General features: G+C 45.2%; 1 protein-coding gene across 11 annotated transcripts in view; it reads left to right on the plus strand.

Moving 5' to 3' along the window:
- Positions 1-19,346, plus strand: part of SLC14A2 (solute carrier family 14 member 2) — a 424,168-nt gene that overhangs the window by 361,084 nt on the left and 43,738 nt on the right. For 10 of the 11 annotated variants that reach the window (XM_042962175.1, XM_042962166.1, XM_042962170.1 and 7 more), the window contains 3 exons: positions 9,877-10,058; positions 15,684-15,864; positions 16,846-17,035. In XM_042962175.1, coding sequence (XP_042818109.1) covers positions 9,906-10,058; positions 15,684-15,864; positions 16,846-17,035 — 524 coding nt within the window. In that variant the 5' untranslated portion in view covers positions 9,877-9,905. Of the gene's footprint in view, positions 1-9,876; positions 10,059-15,683; positions 15,865-16,820; positions 17,036-19,346 lie in introns of those variants that run through there. The other variant, XM_042962173.1, reaches the window with a different exon arrangement.

A 19,346-nucleotide genomic window follows, 5' to 3' on the forward strand; every position in this document is an offset into this window, starting at 1 on the left:
CCCTCTGCCCCTCCCCTGCTCACATGTGCATCCATTCGCATCCTCTGCCCTCCCTTCTCAAAAAAAAAAAAAAAGAAAAAAGAAAAAAGAAATGTAGCTGATCCTCAGCCTGCACCATGAGTAGCAGGGCAATAAAATGTGTTCTGCAAGGTCAGACACCCAAAGGTCCAGGTCATTGCTTCTCAGTCTGGGCTGCACATCAGCATCAGCATCACCTGGAGAGCTCTTAACATTCTCAGTGCCCACGCTGCACCCCAGACCACTCACTGAAGCCACAATCTCTGGAGGAGGAGCCCAGGCATCAGCATTTTTTTAAAGCTCCCAAGAGAAAGATGGTTGTGTGCTGTCAGGGATGAGAATCTGCTCTCAGGGTTGAAAGGAAAGAGTATTCACATATGGCTGAAGGGAAAGGGAAGGTGCCCTGAAAACTGCATTGCCCCCTACTCACCCAGTTGTTTTTCCATCATGTGCAGAAAGTGAGGTCATGTTTGAAGACAGAGGGTGACTTGGGGAAGCCAGTGCCTGTAATGGCTCCCAAGCACATTACAGAGTGCTGAGAAGTCTATCCAAAAGCATGGAAGATGGGGCAGGGGGCTGCTGCACTAGGAGAACCCTGCCCTGGGGCCCCTTTGGCTGCTGCTTAAGACCTGAGACTTAACACCATCCCCTTAACTGCCCTTCTTTACCTGTACCCAACACCACCCCCTCCCCCTTCAGAACACCTCCACTCTGTCTCCAGAAGGCCTTCAGTGTCACCTGACTCTGAGTTGTGCCCAGATTAGAGGCTCCAGGGACAGCGCCTGATGGGATCTGTCCCAATTTCTGCACCCTCCCAGGGACAGCCCTGCCTCCCTACTCTGATCCCTGTCACTTCTAGAAAATAAACATCTGTGCAGGGAAAACATTATCAAGGTTTTACTGAAAAGAAAAGGAGTAGCCCAGGGGCCTAAAGAACATGCCAAACTAAGTCCTTGGAGAGGTTAATTTCGGAAGAACTGTATCCCTGCCAAATGGAAGAACGGGGTTGCATACTGCCCCAGGTTACACATAGGAAGTTCCAGTTTGAGGCTGTGGTTCAGTTCCCAGAAGGAGACATGTATTTGTACACATGAAACCTAAACTACATAAAGCCAGGCCCCAGGGAGAATGGAGGACGCACTAGCCTCTGCGCTCTGCATGAGGAGAGAGAGACATCCTGGGGGCAGAGCCCTTGGGGTCAGTGATGGTGTTGTGGAAAGAGCCCAGGCCTGAGCATTAAGAGGCAGGGTCAGCCCCAGCCACTGTGTCAATGCCCTGTGTGACTCAGGTGAGAACCCTCACTTCTCTGGGCCAGTGAAATAAGAATAACACCACCCTGCCCCTCTCCCCATCATGGGATCATTCAGAGAAACAAATGCAGTTCTGGATAGGAGAGTACTTTGTAGAGTATGAAATATTATGTGCACAGAGGGTTAGAGCAGTGTGGAATTTGCAGAGTTCAGAGTGCATATGTGCATGTGAGTGCACATGTATGAGTATGTGTGCACATACATGAGGATTGTGCATATGTATGAGTACAAGTGTGTGTGTGTGACTGTTGCACTGGGAAATAGATCCTAACCACTGCACGGGCCAAAGGAGAGGTCAGAGTGTCCCTGGGTCAGGAAAGCACTATAGCAATAATTGGGCTGGGACATGTGGGCAGGATTCAGGGAAGTAATGGAGAACAACACACGAAGAAACAGAATGGAGCCTGAGGCAGCCATGGGCCCAGAGACCTCCCGCCCAGAACAGGAGTACGTGCTACAGAGAGGCTGGAGATTGGTTCAAGCACACATGAAGCCCTGTCCCCCACCCCCCGCACCAAAGCAGAACCACGGGAGAGTGAGAACACGGCTACCTTCACCTTCGGTGCCACTCACCTCTTCCCCCAAGTAGCCCCTACCTGTGTGGAGACTGGACACGTTGCCCCCCGGGCAGTCTGGGGACACACCTGAAGTAGCCATCTGCAGACTCAGAATGTCTTCCTAGCAATTCTGTTTTAAAATAAAAAAGGTAAAAGCGGTAAGCACCCAGTCCCAGCAGCAAGGCCCTTAGACTTGGAGCACCTCAGAAGCTTTCTGAGTAGTGGCATGACCAAGCCCTGTCTTAAGGTATTTCATCCATCACCAGGGGCAAGGTGGAGAGAAGCTGGAGAGCTGCAGTCAGGGAGACTGGCTGAGAGCTGACCTGGACAGAAGAGGACCAGCCCAGAGGGAGAAAACAGACTTACACAGACAAGGCCCTTGAAGTGAAATTTGATGGCTTAGTAATTGCTGGTTTAGGGATGTGGTGAAGCAGGGGCTCAATACACAGCACATCAGAGGGTCATCCCACTTAAAGAATGTCAACTGAGAAGGGTACAGTAACTCCCTCAGAATGTCCTTCCAAATGCAAGGAGATCCAGTATCTAAGGAGGAGATCCATGCAGGTCTAGCCTCCTCTCCCAATCCCACTCCAGGCCCTGGTTATGTCCCCTGCTGCAGGCACCAACCCTGGCCCCTGCGAGAGAACCCAGAAAATAGAGCCCCCAATGTGCTGACCACCAGCCATCTCTAACCCCGACAGTCTGCAGATGGGCCAGGGGAGGCTGTGCTCCCTCTTGACTCCCATCCCTCCCAGCCCGACCCCTGGCCCCGTGAGTCAGGCTCCTCTCAGCCCACATCAGACTCGCTGGGCTGGAGCTGCCAAGAAAAAATCTGAGCCCCCTAATAAGAAGGAGCATTCAGCCAACATCTTACACAAGCCAGCCCTGGGAAAGGCACCTCTCACCTTAGCCCAGCTGCCGGCCAGCCCCTTCTTCTGTTCCCTGCCCTATCTGTCAAGGGACGAGGCCTCTCCTGGCTTGATCCCCTCCTTGGCCTCACTGAGGTATGATCCATGGATCTGTCCTGTCCCCATTCCAGCATCAACTTGGCCCCAGACAGCTGATTTCTCCCTTTCAACAGCTGTCCACGGGGCTCAGAAATCAGCAGAGCCCTGGCCCAGGGACCCAGCCTGACTCAGCAAGGTCCTTTTGGAGTCATGTCTCTGCCTTTGATCCTGCTGTCACTGAGATACACAAGCAAGATGGCAGAGAGTCTGGGGGCTTTGTTGGGTGAACCAAATTAAAGGAAATCCAGAGGTCCGCCCCAGAGAAAGGAAGATGAAGATCAATCTTTGAAGTGCTCTCATGTAGGGAAGGGAGGACATATATCCTGTGCAGATATGAAGGCAGCACTAGAACCAGCACTGGGTAAAACCGCAGGGACTTGACATCAGCTCCATAGACCTAATGGCTTCTAGTATGCAGACATGTTCACAAGGAGAACAGCCTGCCTCATGGGATCGTGGGACACCAGCCAACTGTCAGAAGGACTAAAAAGTAGATTCCTTCATTGATTGAGAGAGAAGAATATCCTTTTTGATCCTGAGGTTGTAGATATACACAGAAACTGTTTTCCATAATTGCATCAACTACAAACTCTTGGGAAAAATTAATTCAACAAATATTTTGGAACACCTGCTAATCACTTTTTCTTCTCTAGAGCTGCTGTGACCTCCATAACTCAGCTTGGGTAGATGATGAATAAACGAGGCCATTTTAGATTCACCCCGGGATGACAACTTCACTGGCATACTTAATCCCAATAGGCCACGGGAAAGGGAGAGAGCCTTGGCTCTGCACTAAGTCACACCAACAACTCAAGAAACCCCTCCAGTCACAAGCCCCCATTCTCCCTTGACACCCAGAATGTGCTAGAGAGGACACAGCCCCTCCCCATTGAGCATGGGCATGCTTTGGCATTGCTATCAGGGACAGATAGTCCTTTAGAGAAAAAAATCAGGTCAAGAATTAAAGTTAGGGGCACCTGGGTGGCCCAGTCGGTCCAGTGTCTGACTTCGGCTCAGGTCATGATCTCACGTTTGTGGGTTCAAGCCCCGCGTCAGGCTCTGTGCTGACAGCTCAGCCTGGAGCCTGCTTCAGATTCTGTATCTCTCTCTCTCTCCCCCTCCCCTGCTCATGCTCTGCCTCTCTCTGTCTCTCAAATATAAATAAATGTTTAAAAAAAATTTTAATTAAAAAATAAAGAATTTCAAAGTTAGTACAATAGAGTCAGACACGTTTTCTAAATATTGCAAGAATTGGGGTCCAAATATAGGGACTGAGAACTCTTTCCAGTCTGGCTTCTGACTCCCTACCTTCCTCTTTCTATTGCCTGCTGACACCCTTCCCCATATTCCAGCAAGGTGTACAACTGGGATTTCCTGGCACAAACCATGGATGTATTTTCTTAGGCATTTCCTTGGCCTTGAGTGTTCTCCTCCCTCTGTCTTGCTCAGCCAAGTCCCAACGTGAAAGCCTGGGCCCCAGTCTTTTCGTGCCCAGGAGCTGCCCTGTGCTCCTACAGCTGGCCCCGCATCCCCTCTGCTATTGCCTTTCCTCTGTTCTGAAAGTCTGTTCACTTCTCTCTCCCTGCCTTCCGAAGCCCAAGCCCAAACATGAGCACTGTGCAGGCAGCTCTGATGCTTCTGGGGGAGTCCAAGGACACACAGTAGGTGCTCAACAAAGAGCATTCTTACAAGGAGGATGGAGGAGCTAGTGTTTCGGGAGCCCCCTTGTGGGAACATTCAAGGCCTGGGTTTTGGAGAGACATGAGGCTGATCCAACAGCCCTTCCATCCATATTTCTGAGGGAGAAGAGGTGCGGGCAGCCAAGGGGAGCATTTGCACGCCAAGCAGATAATTATGTGTTCTTGGAAGCTGGTTTAATGGACTGGCTCAGAGCTGAGTTGGGAATGGGCTCTGAGGCCTGCCGCCTTCAGACGGGACGTGGCTCAGGCAAGGATTTCACCGTCCAGTTTTAACAAGTGGCCAACGCCTTATGGAAACTTTTGAAAGGCGTTCTGTTTCAGGCCAGCCAGCTTGTACTTCATCTGGTTACTTTACCCATCTTTCCTTCAATTTGAGAGCACAAGAAGAAAGGAAAGTAAAAATCACTGAGTGCCTACTACGTGCCAAGAACCAAGTCAGCAATTTCACTGTCCTAAGAGTCCCACATTGCCCTTTGAAGAGGGAGAAACAGAGGCCCATGTAGCCCCTCGCGGCAGAGAAAAGAGTGAAGCTGGGCATCTCAGCTTCTGCAGCCTGTGCTCTTTCCAGACACAGCGACCTTCTCTTTACAAGGCCATTCTTGCTGCACGTCTCAATCCTACCCCAAAGCCAAAATTCCCCCAGTTGAACAGGATAAACATTCCCATGGCAAAGGAACGCTGTGTTCCCCAGAGGAGATGCAATCACGTTGTTCCTGCTTAGGCTATGTGTGCTTATGAAATAGAACTGGGCTGAGGGCCTGGACACAGGCTGAGGGCAGCCACCCCTCCCCTGAATCCCCCAGCTGTGCCCTGCAAGGCAGTTAGAGTAACAGAAGGGTAGGGAGCCCAGGGTGGAAAGCTGGGTCTAATCTTGACTTTGCAGCAAGCTGCTGGTTTTCCTGGGTCTCTGCTTCCTCTTGCCATCACAAGGCAGTAGCTTGCTTCGAAAAGTGCAGAGTTAAATCCATGTGAGAAATAATTCTTATTTTGCTTTCCTGGGCATTGATTTCTCTATCTGTAGTTGCAAATGTTGTCCACATACAGGAGAGACTCAGAGGTAGAGAAGAAAGTACCTTTTTGGAGATGACTCTGGAGAGAGTACTTCCCTCGTACAATCACTCATTCTTTCCATAATCATTAGACACATATTGAGGGCTTACTATGTGTCAAGCTCTCTGCCAGGCAGAACAAATACAGAAATCAACAAGATAAAGCCCCTGTTCTTAAAGGACTCCTAATGTATAAGCCATTTTTTCACCAAAAAAAAAAAATGTATATATATACATATAAGTGTTTGAATTGTCATGGTTAGAAAATAATCCTGAATATACCCATTCTCCACTCCTGTATACTTAAGCCCTATCACTAAAAAATATTTCCTTGACTATATAATATACATTGTTCTCATATTTCAAAATTTATTAAATCAACATACATCTTGCAATTTTGATTGGCAGCATTTTCTTCTTGGTGATACACCAAATAATGATCATCTTACAGATGATCACATCTTAGATTTAATGAAATATATTTCATTTCACTTTTCAATTGGGCTTTTAAAGGAATTAACAGCCACTGAATTTAACATAAGGTTTTTCCAGCACATTTCTAGTTCGTCCAGATGTATGGTGTCACACACATCATGTGTCTAGATAACCTGATTGCCCCTCATTTTTTCTTCTGGATGGCTTGGAAGCAATCTCATGCCAATGGGCCAGGATGCTGTATCACTTCTTGGCCACCAGAGGGAGAGAGCACCTTGGTTCTCAGGCTTGCTGGTTTTCCCTCTCGCTTAAACCATTCCAGCATGCCCCCTCCAGGGCAATCTGAAACACACTCAAACTCCACCTGCAAGGTCAGAATAGAGGAAAGGGCCCTCTTCCAGAGCAATGGCAGTCAGAAAGAGGAATTAGTTCTGAATGATGTTTGCAAACCTACAATAAAAATCAGCTATGGTTTAAATGAGCAACTCTGGGGAATGAGGACACGTGTTAGACATGGCAGAGTTCTTGCCACAAAAAATGCAGAGCTGATGAGTGGCCCCATGCCCTTCTTAAACCATTCAAGACTCAGGATACTTGTAAAGTTGTGCAAGGAAGTTTTCCCACTCCAGCAATCACCTGTAGCCTTCTATTCTTCCTCCTTTTCTTCCTCCCCTTCTTCCTTCCCTCATTTAACTATTTATTGAACATCTGCTATGTGCCAGACACTTAGCTAGGAGCTAAGAATAGAATACAGCAGTAAACAGAACAAAAAAGGTCACTGTCCTCATGTATCTTAAGTTCTGGTGGGGAGACATACACTATAAAAATAAATCTATCATCACTTGGTACAAAAAAAAAATGCTATAAGGAAAAGACATTAGGTCCCATGAGAGTATGATAGGAGAACATGGTCAGGAGCTGACCTGGGCAGGCTTCTCTGATGAGTGGTAATGGAGACAATGCTTGAGGGAAGAAGAGGAGTTTCTAGGTAACTAGCAAGGGAGAGCCCATCTGGGCGCACAGACCAGCATTTGCAGAGGCCCTGAGGTGGAAAGTGTTCAACACTTAGGCACTGAAAGGAGGCAAGTGTGGAACTTAGAGACAAGGGGCAGGAGAAACCCAGGGTGGGCTAACACATAACAGGAACATGGTGGTACAGAGTTCTGTGTGCATGTTTAAGATGCATTTTTCCATCAGTAGCCATTGATGGGACTGAAGCAGGGAACAGACATGAGCAAAGTTGAGTATTGATATGACAGCACTGGTGGCCCTGTGGAGCATGGCGTGAAGGAGAAATCTGAGAAGTGAGGTGTCCAATTGGGAGTTACTGGAGCAGTGGCAAGAGGTGATGGCAGCCAAATGGTGACAGTGGGCATCCAGGTGTATTTTAGAGGTAGTATTACTGGATTGGGGGAGGTTAGAGGGGGTATTGTAAGGAGTAGCTTGGAATGGAGAGAGGACTTTTCCTGGGACAGGCACCTTTCAGAGAGGACAGGGTCTGAGAAGGAAACATTATGAGCTGTTTCAGTGCATTAACTTTATGCTATTTCTGGAACATCCATATGCAAGTGTAAAGTAGACAATTAAATCTGTGAATCCAATGCTCAAAACTGGGCTGGAAATATTAGATTTGGGAGTCATAGGTACACAGATGGAGGATAAAGCCACAGTGAGAGCTGACGTCAGCTGGGTAGGAGCATCAGTAAAGAGAAAATGGTCCAGAACAGAGCTCAACAGAATGCTTATATTTACAGGAGGAGCCAGCCAAGGACAGTGTGAAAGAGCAGCTAGAGAGAGGATCAGTGTAAATGCCAAAAAGAGGAGAGTGTGTCAAGGAGGGTTGGTCAGCTGTGTGGATGCCCTGAGCTGTCTGATGAGATGAAGACCAAAGCATGTTTCAGATTTGCCAACATGGAGGTCTTACAGCAGGGGCAGTAGCAGCAGAAACCAGCCTGGGCTGGCCAAAGACAGAAAGGGGAGTGCCAGGAGTCCGCCCAAGAGGATGGCAAGCATAAATCTAAAGTGACGGCAGCCTACCCAGTTATGCAGTTTTTCTCAGGCAATGTTCAGTTGCTTGATGAAAGCCTAGAAGAGATGGAGCGTTGGGTTTAGCCTGGCCAGGATTTCACCACGCAAGCATGAGAGAGGGATTGGGGAGGGCAGAGCAAGGGTGTTGAAAGAAGTAAAGTGACTGCTCCAAAGTCTAAGTTGGTTAAGGAGGGCAGGGGAGATAGGGAGCTGGTGGAGCTAAGGGACTGGAGGTCTCCCAGAAGTGAAAGTGCTGTCAGTGGACGCACTTGAGCAGGTGAGCCTGAAGTCCAAAGGAGAGCATCAGACTCTGGAGATTTCATAGTTTGTGTAAGACCAAGTCCACGTGGTGACTGTGGAAATTAGTGGCTGAAAAGAAGAGGTAGAGAGGGTCACTAGAAATGAGGAACACAAGGGTCTGTGAAGTCAGAGAATGCAGTGATGACTTAATGTCAAAGAGATCAATCTCAATGTACAGACATTGAAGTTACTGAAAATTATTGGAGTAGAGATGAAGATAACTAGAAAGGAGCCCCTCAAGTCTTCACTGAAGGAGTGAATGACCAGGAAGTCAGTAACACGGCAGTGAGCAGTGAGAGGGATAGTGTAAGCCTCAAAAAAGAGGGCTTTCTGCACCAGCGAAGTGAGCAGTGGTCTGGAAGCAACAGGGAAGAACAAGAAATCCTTTCATTGGGAGTAGGAAATAGCCCAGGGAAATGGCACTAATGCAAGTAGAGGAAGGGGTCTGGCTCCCCTTTGGAAGAGAACTCTGCATCATTTATCTGGGTCTGCAGTGCTAAGTGTGAGGAACACCAGCACCCATGCTAGGGATCTGCAGACACCGTCCTAAGATACACTGTCTTGCAACTCAGGGGAGGCAGGGTGGAGCCATGGGGAGAAGTCTAGATCATACTGAGAGGGGACTGTGCAGGTCCAAAGCCACCTGTCATAGGAACAGTAAAGTAAGTGAAGACATAACTGAGCCAGGGGAAGACAAAGAAGAACAGAACGGCTAAGGTGGCTTGAAGAGGAAGGAGAGAAGCACGCACTACCAGCGGGCAGCCACAGTAAGCCAGGAAACTGAGGACCACAGGCAGAAGTTACTCCACCAGCTTGTCCTGGCATAAACCCTGGCCCCGGTAGTGAAGGGAAAAGGAGTCCCACGTGGAGGGGGAAGGACCTCCAGCCTGGTGCACACAGCTTCTAGTAGATGTTACCAGAACTGCTGCTGCTTCTTTGAACTGTTCCTGGGGAAGGAAAAGGAGGAAGAAGCTGGAAAGGGCACTGACAGCAGAAGGAAGAGAGGAGGGACTAGAGGTCAACCATAATCAACATAAGCTCCATAGCAAGTAAGAAAAGGAGTCGCCCTTAGATCCTCACTCAGTTAGAAGCCCCAGATCTATGTGTGCATATCAAAGAGAAAGTATTTTTACAACTACAGCAGTGAGATAGTACTATGGATAATATAAAAGGTAGAGAAAAAATATTTCAGTGATCAGGAAAAAAAGAGAGGCATCTATTCTAACTGGGTGGTCAGGGAAATCTTCACGGCAGAAATGGACTTTCCTCTGGACTTGGAAGAATGGGGGGATTTTGAAAGATAAGGCCACAATGGTGGAGGAGTGGCCCCAGGGCTCTCTGGCAGCACTCTACTGCAAGAGTCATGTATCAGGACTGACTGCATGCCTCCTGCGGCCTCCCTGCAGCCCCAGCCAAGTCCCCCTGGGCCCCATCCTGACTCACTGTTCTCCCCCTTTCCTTTCCGCTTGCAGGACCTAGGAGCGACCGCCCCCTGAAGGAAATGTCTGACACTCATCACAGCAGCCCTCTCCTGACAGAGCCTCTTTCCAGCAGATACAAACTGTATGAGTCAGAGTTTACCAGCCCTAGCTGGCCCTCAAGCCCCCAGGATACACACCCAGCCCTGCCCCTCCTGGAAATGCCTGAAGAAAAGGTGAGGAGTGTCCCTCCCAGGATATTTCACAGGTGGAGGGAAGGGGAGGAAGGGTGATGAAAGATGCTGCTCTCCCAGCTGCCCAGTGCACGGGTTGCATAATGCCATGGAAGGGTCACTGGCCGGGGAGGCTCTGCCCCAGTCAACGCAGGGTTCCACCCCCTGGTTGGTCCCAGTGGGTCTAAGATAGAAAACGTGTTTCTGTGTGCAACATGATTTTAGAGGCAGGTGGGGAATGCACAGTCACACACCGGTCTTCCAACCAGTCCCTAAAATCTTTCCCCTTAGACCTGCTCCCTTGAATTACCTTATTGTCTCCCAAAGTAAGGCCTGTGTTCAAATGCTAGCTTTTAACACTCCTTGAACTGATAGAGTGGAGAGGGATCCAGGACCACTAACGTTTGGGGTTTTTTTTTAATGAGATATAATTTACATGCTATAAAATTCACCCCTTTAAAGTATACATTTCACTGATTTTTAGCATAATTACAGAGTTTGCCAACATCGCCACCACTGAACTCCAGAATATTTTCATCACCTTGAAAAGAAACCCAATACTCATTAGCAGTCACTCCACATTCCACCAGGCCACCACCAATCTACCTTGTGTCCCTGTGGATTTGCCCATTCCGTATGTGTGATGTAAATGGAATCATATAACATATGGCCTTTTGTGAAATGCTTGTGTCATTTAACATAATGCTTTCAGGTGCATCCTTATTGTAGCATGAATCGGTACATCATTTCTTTTTATGACCCAACAATATTTCATGGTATGAGTGTACCATAGCCTACTTACCCATTCATCCATTGATTGACACTGGGTTGTTTCTTTTTGCCTGTTATAAAAAAAAACAATGCTACTGTGAACATTTGTGTCGAAGTTTTTGTGCAGACATATGTTTTTCTTCTTCTTGGGTACATAGCCAGAAATGGAATTTCTGGGTCATATGGTAAATCTATGTTTAACATTTTAAGGAGCTGCCAAACTGTTTTCCAAAGTAGCTGCATCAGGTGTACATTCTCTCCAGCCAGGTATACATTGTTCCAGTCTACCTCCTTGTCAAAACTCGTTACGGTCTGTCTTTTTTATTACAGCCTGGGTGGATGTGAACTGACATCTCACTGTGATTTTGATTAGTATTTCCCTAATGTCAAATTGATGTTGAACATCTTTTCATGTGCTTAATGACCACTTATATACCGTCTTCAGAAAAATGTCTTTTCAAATCCTTTGCCCATCTTTCAATTGGGTTATTTGTCTTTTTATTGTGGAGTTGTAATAGTTCTTTATATATTCTGGATATTAGGCCCTTGCCAATTGTATGATTCACAAATAATTTCTCCCACTTTATAGGTCTTTTCACTATCTTGATAGTGTCCTTAGAAGTCCAATTTATCTCTCTTGTCTTTGATTGCTTATGTATTTGGTGTCATATCTAAGAAACCATTTTCTTATCCAGGTCACAAAGATTTACTCCTATGTTTTTATCTAACAGTTTTATAATTTTAGCACTTACATGTAAGTCTTTTCTCCATTTTGAGTTAATTTTTGTATAAGGCATTAAGTAGGGGTCCAATTATCCAGTTGTCCCAACACCATTTATTGAAAAGGCTATTCTTTCTCCATTGAACTGTTTTGACACTCATCAAAAATCAATGGACCGTAGGTGTATGTGTTTATCTCTAGACTCTCAATTTTATTTAACTGATTTATATACCTATCCTTATGCGAGTACCACACTATCTTGATTACGGTAGCTTTGTAGTAAGTTTTGAAATCAAGCAAGATTGTTTTATCTGTTCTCAGACCCCTGAATTTCTATATTAATTTTAGGATCTGACTTTGAATTTCTGAAAAAAAAATGAAACTCGGATTTTGGTAGAGATTGTATTAAATCTATAGATCAATTTAAGGAGTATTGCCATTTTTAACAAGAGTAAGTCTTCCAATCCATGGACACAGGATATATTTCCATTTACTTAAGTCTTTAATTCCTTTTGATTTTTTGTAGTTTTTAGTATTAAAAAACTTGTATAAAGCCTTTAGTTTTAGGATATAAAGCCTTTCTTGTTAAATTTATTCCAAAATATTTTATTCTTTTCCATACTATCATAAATAGAATTTTCTTCACAATATTCTTGGATTGTTCCTTGCCCATATATAAAAATAAAGTTGATTTTTGTATATTGATCTTCTATCCAGCAAATTTGCTGAACTTGTCCATTAACTTTAATAGGTTTGGTAGGGGGCGGGGAGGTGGTTGAAGATTTTTTAAGGAGTTGCTATACAGCAGAATGTCCCATCTGCAAATGGAGAGGTTTTAAATCCTTTCTTTCCAATCTGGGTCCCTTTTGGTCTGTTTTTTTCTTATCTAATTGCTCTGGCCAAAACTTGCAGTACATTATTAAATCAAAGTGACAAGAGAACCAACATCATTGTCTCATTCCTGATCTTAAAGGGAAAGCATCCCATCTTTCACCATTATATATAATATTAACTGTGGGTTTTTAGTAGATATCCTTTATTAAGTTGAGAAATTTCCTTTCTATTCCTGGTTTTTTGAATGTTTTTATCAGGAAAGGTTGTTGAATTTGTCAAGTGGTTTTTCTGTGTCTATTGAAACAATGATGTGGGTTTTTTTCTTTTATTCTTTCAACAGTAATAATTATTGATTGATTTTTTATACATTGAAACAGTCTTGAATTCTGAGAATAAATCCCACTTGGCCATCATTCTTTTTATATGTTACTGAATCTGGCTTGGTAGTGTTTTGTTAAGGATTTTTGCATCTATGTTTATAAAGCAGATTGATCTGTAATTTGCTTTTTTGTGATGTCTTTGTCTGGCTTTGGTGTTAGGGTAATACTAATACTAGCTTCACAGAATGTGATAAGAAGTATTGCCTTCTCTTCTGTTTTTTGAAAAATACTGTTATTAATTCTTTAAAGATTTGGTAAAATGTACAGCCATCTGAACTTGGGCTTTTCTTTGTGGGAAGTGTTTTGTTTGTTGTTTTTGGTTTTGCTTTACTAATATAATTTACTTTGTTATAAGTCAGCTCAGATTTTTCTGTTTCTTCTTGAGTCAGTTTGGTACTTTTTGCCTTTCTAGGAATGTATCCAGTTCATCTAGGTTATCTGATTTGTTAGCACACAATTATTCATTTCTTTAGAATCCATTTCTTTATAACATTTTTAATTTTTTAAATGTTTATTTATTTTGAAAGAGGGAGAGAGTGTGTGAGAGGGGGAGGGGCAGAGAGAGCGGAAGACACGGAGAATCTCAAGCAGGCTCCTCACTGTCAGCACAGACCCTGATGCGAGGCTCAATCCCATGAATCATGAGATCATGACCTGAGCTGAAATCAAGAGTCAAACAACTGCCTGAGCCACCCATGCGCCCCAACCCATTTTATTTCTTGAAGGTTGGTAGTCATGTCTCATCTCTCATTTCTGATTCTGGTAATTTCAATCTTCTTTTCTCGTCTTGGTCAATCTAGCTAAAAGTTTGTCAATTTTGACCTTTACAAAGAACCATCTTTTAGTTTCAATGATTTTTCTGTATTTTTCATTCTCTATTTCATTTATTTTCTTGATAATCTTTGTTATATCCTTCACTCTACTTGCTTTTGGTTTAGTTCACTGTTATTCTAGTTTCTTAAAGTGGAAGGTTAAGTTGTTGATACAGAATATTTCTCTTTTTAGCACAGGTCTTTATACCTACAATTTCCCTCTAACACTGATTTAGCTGCATCCCATAAGTTTTGTTTTCATTCATCTCAGAGTAGCTCCTAATTTCTCTTCTGATTTCCTTTTTGATCCATTGATTATTTAGGAGCGTGTTGTTTAATTGCCACATCATTTCTCAAATTTCCTTCTGCTTTTGATTTCTAAATTCACTCCATTATGGTCAGAGAACATGATTTCAATCCCTTTAAATTTAGTGATACCTTTTTATCGGTAAAAATGTTTTACTTATCCAACTTCAAGCTGTATTACAAAGCTGTAATCATCAAGACAGTATGGTACTGATACAAGAACAGACACTCAGATCAATGGAACAGAATAAAGAACCCAGAAATGGACCCACAAATGTATGGCCAACTAATCTTTGACAAAGCAGGAAAGAATATCCAATGGAATAAAGACAGTCTCTTCAGCAAGTGGTGCTGGGAAAACTGGAGAGCAACATGCAGAAAAATGAACCTGGACCACTTACACCACATACAAAAATAAACTCAAAATGGATAAAAGACCTAAATGTAAGACAGGAAGCCATCAAAATCCTTGAGGAGAAAGCAGACAAAAACCTCTTTGACCTTGGCCGCAGCAGCTTCTTACTCAACATGTCTCTGGAGGCAAGGGAAAAATGTTTTACTTATCTTATGGCCTAACATATGGTCTATACTGGAGAAGGTTCCATGTGCTCTGTAAAAGAATGTGTATTGCCTTTATAGAAGAGAGAATTTTTGGAGATCCTTACTCCACCATTTTCATTGATATCCTCAAGACATTTAAGTTTTGATGTAGGAAGGAAGTTGGGGAAATCTATAGACCATCAGCATACAATAGAAGTATAATATGAGCCACACGTTTGTTCAAATGTCTATTAGCCACATTTTTTAGAAGTAAAAAGAAGCAGTTATTTCATTATATAGTCAGTATAAAGTATCGTTGAGATATTTTACACATTATTTTTTCATAGTAATTCTTCATAATATACTTAGAGCACATCTCAGTTCAGATTAGCCACATTTTAAGTGTTCAATAGCCACAGCTATTGGCTGTGATATTGGACAGTGCAGTTTAAGAGCAAGCAGTCCTGACCTAGGAGGCCATAGATAGAACCAAGGGCAGACAAACTTGGAATGGGAAGATAATTTACCTTTATTTCACTAACCTCCAATGAACTTTAGTACTTATTTCAATTATAAATATAAATAATGAACTATAACCATATCAGTAGCACCTGAGATTGTTGTCATTGTCACAGATTGGGCTCCCCTAGAAAGCTGACTTTGAGATGGTGATTTTCATGTAAGAAGTTAACTGGGATGTGCCTTTGCAGTCAATAGTTGTAGAAGAGGAAGGGCAACAGGATTAGGCGAAGAAGTTGGGCAATAAGGGCCCCAGGTGACCCTATGGTCAGCTCTAGATCTCAAGCAGCCCTTTAAAGTTGTCCTGAGTTGGGGTGAAGAGGCCCCACTTATTCACTCACTGCTACTTTGAAATTATAATAGATATTGGACTGGCTGTACCTATATGTAGATCATAGGATTTTTTTTAATATTGTAATAACTGCTTCAGTATAACTGGTTTTCTTTGCTATCCTATTTATTTTATCCATTTCGAAACATTATTCTGGAAAGAAGTCCACAGCCTTGCCCAGCTGCCACCAGGGATCCGTGGCACAAAAGTCTATGCAACCCAACTGTGAAGAATGTGTAGTGGTCCTAGGAAGAGCTGGCCTGTGTGCAGCACTCTGGACCACAATAGAGAATGGACACATGTCTTATGATCATTTGTCTTTATCAGGACACCTGCCAACCTTCCCTATCCCCAAATGCCCTTGCTCTCAAAAAGCTGTATTATTTGATAGTTTGTCATGGCTTCTCTTAAAAGGATCTCCGGTCATCCAATGAAGACAGCCATATTGTGAAAATGGAAAAACTCAATGAAAGGAGTAAAAGGAGAGAAAGCGGGGCAGCTCATCGGGGCTCTGCAGGCTTGGGGGGCATCAGCCTCTTCCAAGCAGTGGGATACCTCACAGGGGACATGAAGGAGTGCAGGAGCTGGCTGAAAGGTAGGCAAAGTCCCAGGAAAGAAGCAGCCGGGCTGGGCCAGGGAGACAGCCCTCCCTCAGGCGTGAGTGGAGGAAGCTGCTCCCTCACTCACCCATTGAGAGGACTCCCACAGTTGGAGTACTCCCACCCTGAGTTGGCTCTGGATGGGTCCAAGGTACCCTACTAACTTGGAATTCCCATGGAGTTTCAGAATTAAATACACTTCACTAATTTTAGTGCTTTGCAAATTCTTTGCCCCTATGTGGGATAGATACAGGACAACCACTTAGTGGTATATAAGTCATTTCCCAAACAAGCTGTCATTCCTTCCCTTGTTCCATGGCCATTTATTATGTGCCAAGAAAATATTGACATCACCCTCCACCATATTCCAAGGCTCTTTCTTTCCTTTCAACGTCCTTCTTCTCCTAGTTTACCTCAACTAAATACTGCAACAAACAGCCCTTCCCTCCGCAATCACACCTGCATAGGCTGTCCTGGAAACCAAACCAGAATGTATGTTCCCTCTTCTTGACCTGGCTTCCCCCGGGTCCTAACTCAATACTGATTCCATAGCTGAGCTAAAGCCATTTCCTTTCCAGCTCCTTTTCTCCAGATGACTTTCTTTGCTGCTCAGATACCAGTTCTCAACTGAGTCATACGGCACAACACAAAAAAGAGGGTTTCCCTGCCTCCTCACCCCTTCCCTTGGACCAATAAATTTCCCTTGGAATGCTCCTGAGGCTTCCTTGCCAACCAAGTCGAGGGCTGGAACGGCGTTAAATTGGTCTCAGCACGATGCCTCAGTCTGTACGGCAAAAACTAACACCCACTGTGGACTGATTGCCTAGCCACTCAGAGACTTGGGCTAGGTGCCAGGCCAAACGAGAGGAAATGTCCTGGCTCATGCATCCTTGTTTGCCTTGGTTGCCACGCCAACCAGTGGTCCAGCAGGGAAGCATAACTGGGACTCTGCTGATGGCTCTGCCTGTCTCTTTCAGATAAGCCACTGGCCCTCCAGGTTACAGACTGGGTCCTGAGGGGCACTGCTCAGGTAATGTTTGTCAACAACCCTCTCAGCGGACTCATCATCTTCATAGGGCTTCTGATCCAGAATCCCTGGTGGACGATTGCTGGGGTGTTGGGGGCAGTGGTCTCAACCTTAACTGCCCTCGCCTTGAACCAGGACAGGTGGGTGCCTGTCTGCAGTGGTCGTGGGGTCTTGGGTTAGACAGATAGAGAAGTGTGTCCCTGAGTGATCAGCCAACGTTATCCTACCAACCAGCCCAAGTCTCCTAAAGATTAACCTTGAACAGGTCACTGGAGGTCTCTACAGAATTAAACCACTCCTGTGCTCAAAGCAAGTGACAGCACTAGGCTCCTTTTGACTGTAGATCCTTCTGGAAACATTCCCTATGAGGCGGGTGCAGAGGAACTCTTAAACTGTTCTTCCCTTATGGAGCCTACAGTCTGGTTGACTAACAGGTAATAAATGTCCCAGAATAATATGAGACGGTATATACCGGAGAGCTCAGAGAAGACAGATGTTTCAGAGTGTTTTGGGAGTGGGGGTATGAGAGAGGGTGGCCTTTGAGCTGGAAACATGGGATCTGAGAGCGAGGAGAAAGGTAGAGTGGGGAGGGCAGTGTGGAGGTGGGAGACAGCTAGAGGAGGGCCCCTCCAACCCAGTGCAGAGCTGGGAGACAGCTAGAGGAGGGCCCCCCCAACCCTGCACTGGTAGCCACAAAATCCAGGAACAATAACGAGTAGCATTTTCTGGAACTGGACCATTTTCTCAGACTTTGCCCCATGCTGTCCCAACAGTTCCCAAATTTTCCTGATGGCTTGAGTCACCAGGGCTGGCTGTTAAGAAATGTGACTTCTCCACCCCAACCACTTCTGTTCCCTCAGATAGTCCCATTCAGTGGGTCTGGGAGGGGATGTTTTTAACAAGATCCTCCTGGATGCTTCTGATCATCAGAGAAGTTTGGGAATGCTCATATTTTTAGTGTTTTTCAATTTGTGGTCACCAATCCATTTGTGGATCATGAATCAATTGGCAATAGCATTTTTAAAAATTAAAATAATAAAATAAAATAGATTAGAGTAATTCATGTGTAGGAAATATTTTGTGACATTTTTGTTTCATTAATGTTGGGATGTGTTGTATATGTGGGGGGTGCGTGAGGTTAGGGAGACTGAGAGAGAGAACTGAGTCATGCTCCTTACCGCGGTATTCCCTCCTTACCGCAGGTTACTGTCAAAAAGATTGAAAAGCACTGTCATGCCTTGCTACATGTGAGTCTTGCCATCACATCACCAGGCAGACAGTGAAGGTAGGAGAAAGACTGGGAGGAGCAGGTATTCACCTAAGGTGCCACAGTCAGTGGGTAGCAGGGCTCGGGCTGCAACACAAAGCCTGCATCTTCTAGGCTGAAGGTCAGTGCTGTCCTTGTCACACAGACAGAGTGTGGACAGCAAGGCCAAAGGGCCCCTGGTGAACCCAGGGGATGGGGAGTCATCAGAGTTGGTTGTGTTGTGACCAACATCACACTTCACCCAGGCCTACCTCACATTCCAGATGCCACCAAGGCAAATTTGTGAGTCGGGTTGTCTCCCCTGAGAAGCCATTCGTGCACCTCTGAGGTGGCATTAGGGGAGCACTCTGATTCTAGCAAGCCAGGAGGCCATGACAAATTGGATGAAGGAGAGGCTGAATTATTTTGTGTGCAGGTCTGGTGAGTGACATAAAAAATAGGCTCCAGCCAGGATTTTGTGTCTCTCTTTAACCCAGTAGGTTCCCTATTCCTTGTTTCCAGTTACTTGTCATCTCATGGGCGGCTGGCACAGAACTGGCCCCTGACAAGATTAACTCTTGTCTCACTGCTTCATCACTGTTGGGTAAAACACCAGGGGTGAACTCTGTCCAGCCCACCAGCTCCTTAGCTATGTGACCTTGGGCAAGTACTTCCCCTCCTGGCTCCATTGTCCTCATCTGTGAGATCTGCTGCTTACTGGCTCACCTTCAAGGAGCCAAAGCCCCTTCATGCTCTGACTTCCCTCTTGACCATAATCTACTGGTAAATTTGCCAAGCCATTCAGAGAGTTGCTTCATGGACTTCAGTACTATGGAGGAAACACACACCATGCCTGCCTAATCCTCCCAAACATTTTAGTAAGACTAGTGTGTGCCAGTTTGGCTTCCAGAGATTTCTCTGCTGGGGCCCACCACATCTACCACTCAGCATCACACTGTTCCCACCTGAGCATTTTTGCTTCTGCCTGTCTAATCCTACCATTCCTTCAAATCTTCCTCCTACAGGGAGCCATCCCTAATTATCCCAGTGCTCTCTGAACCCTCCCTTCTCACTGGACAACCACAGAACGTACCCTGGTACTATATGGGTTGGCTCTCTATTTTCTGAGTCTTCTCTCCCTGGCTGTGTTCTAAGCATATTCAGGACAGGAAGTCCATTTTGAATTTCATATTCTACTACTATGT

This window comes from Panthera tigris, chromosome D3 (assembly GCF_018350195.1).
Source record: "Panthera tigris isolate Pti1 chromosome D3, P.tigris_Pti1_mat1.1, whole genome shotgun sequence".
Lineage (NCBI taxonomy): Eukaryota > Metazoa > Chordata > Mammalia > Carnivora > Felidae > Panthera > Panthera tigris.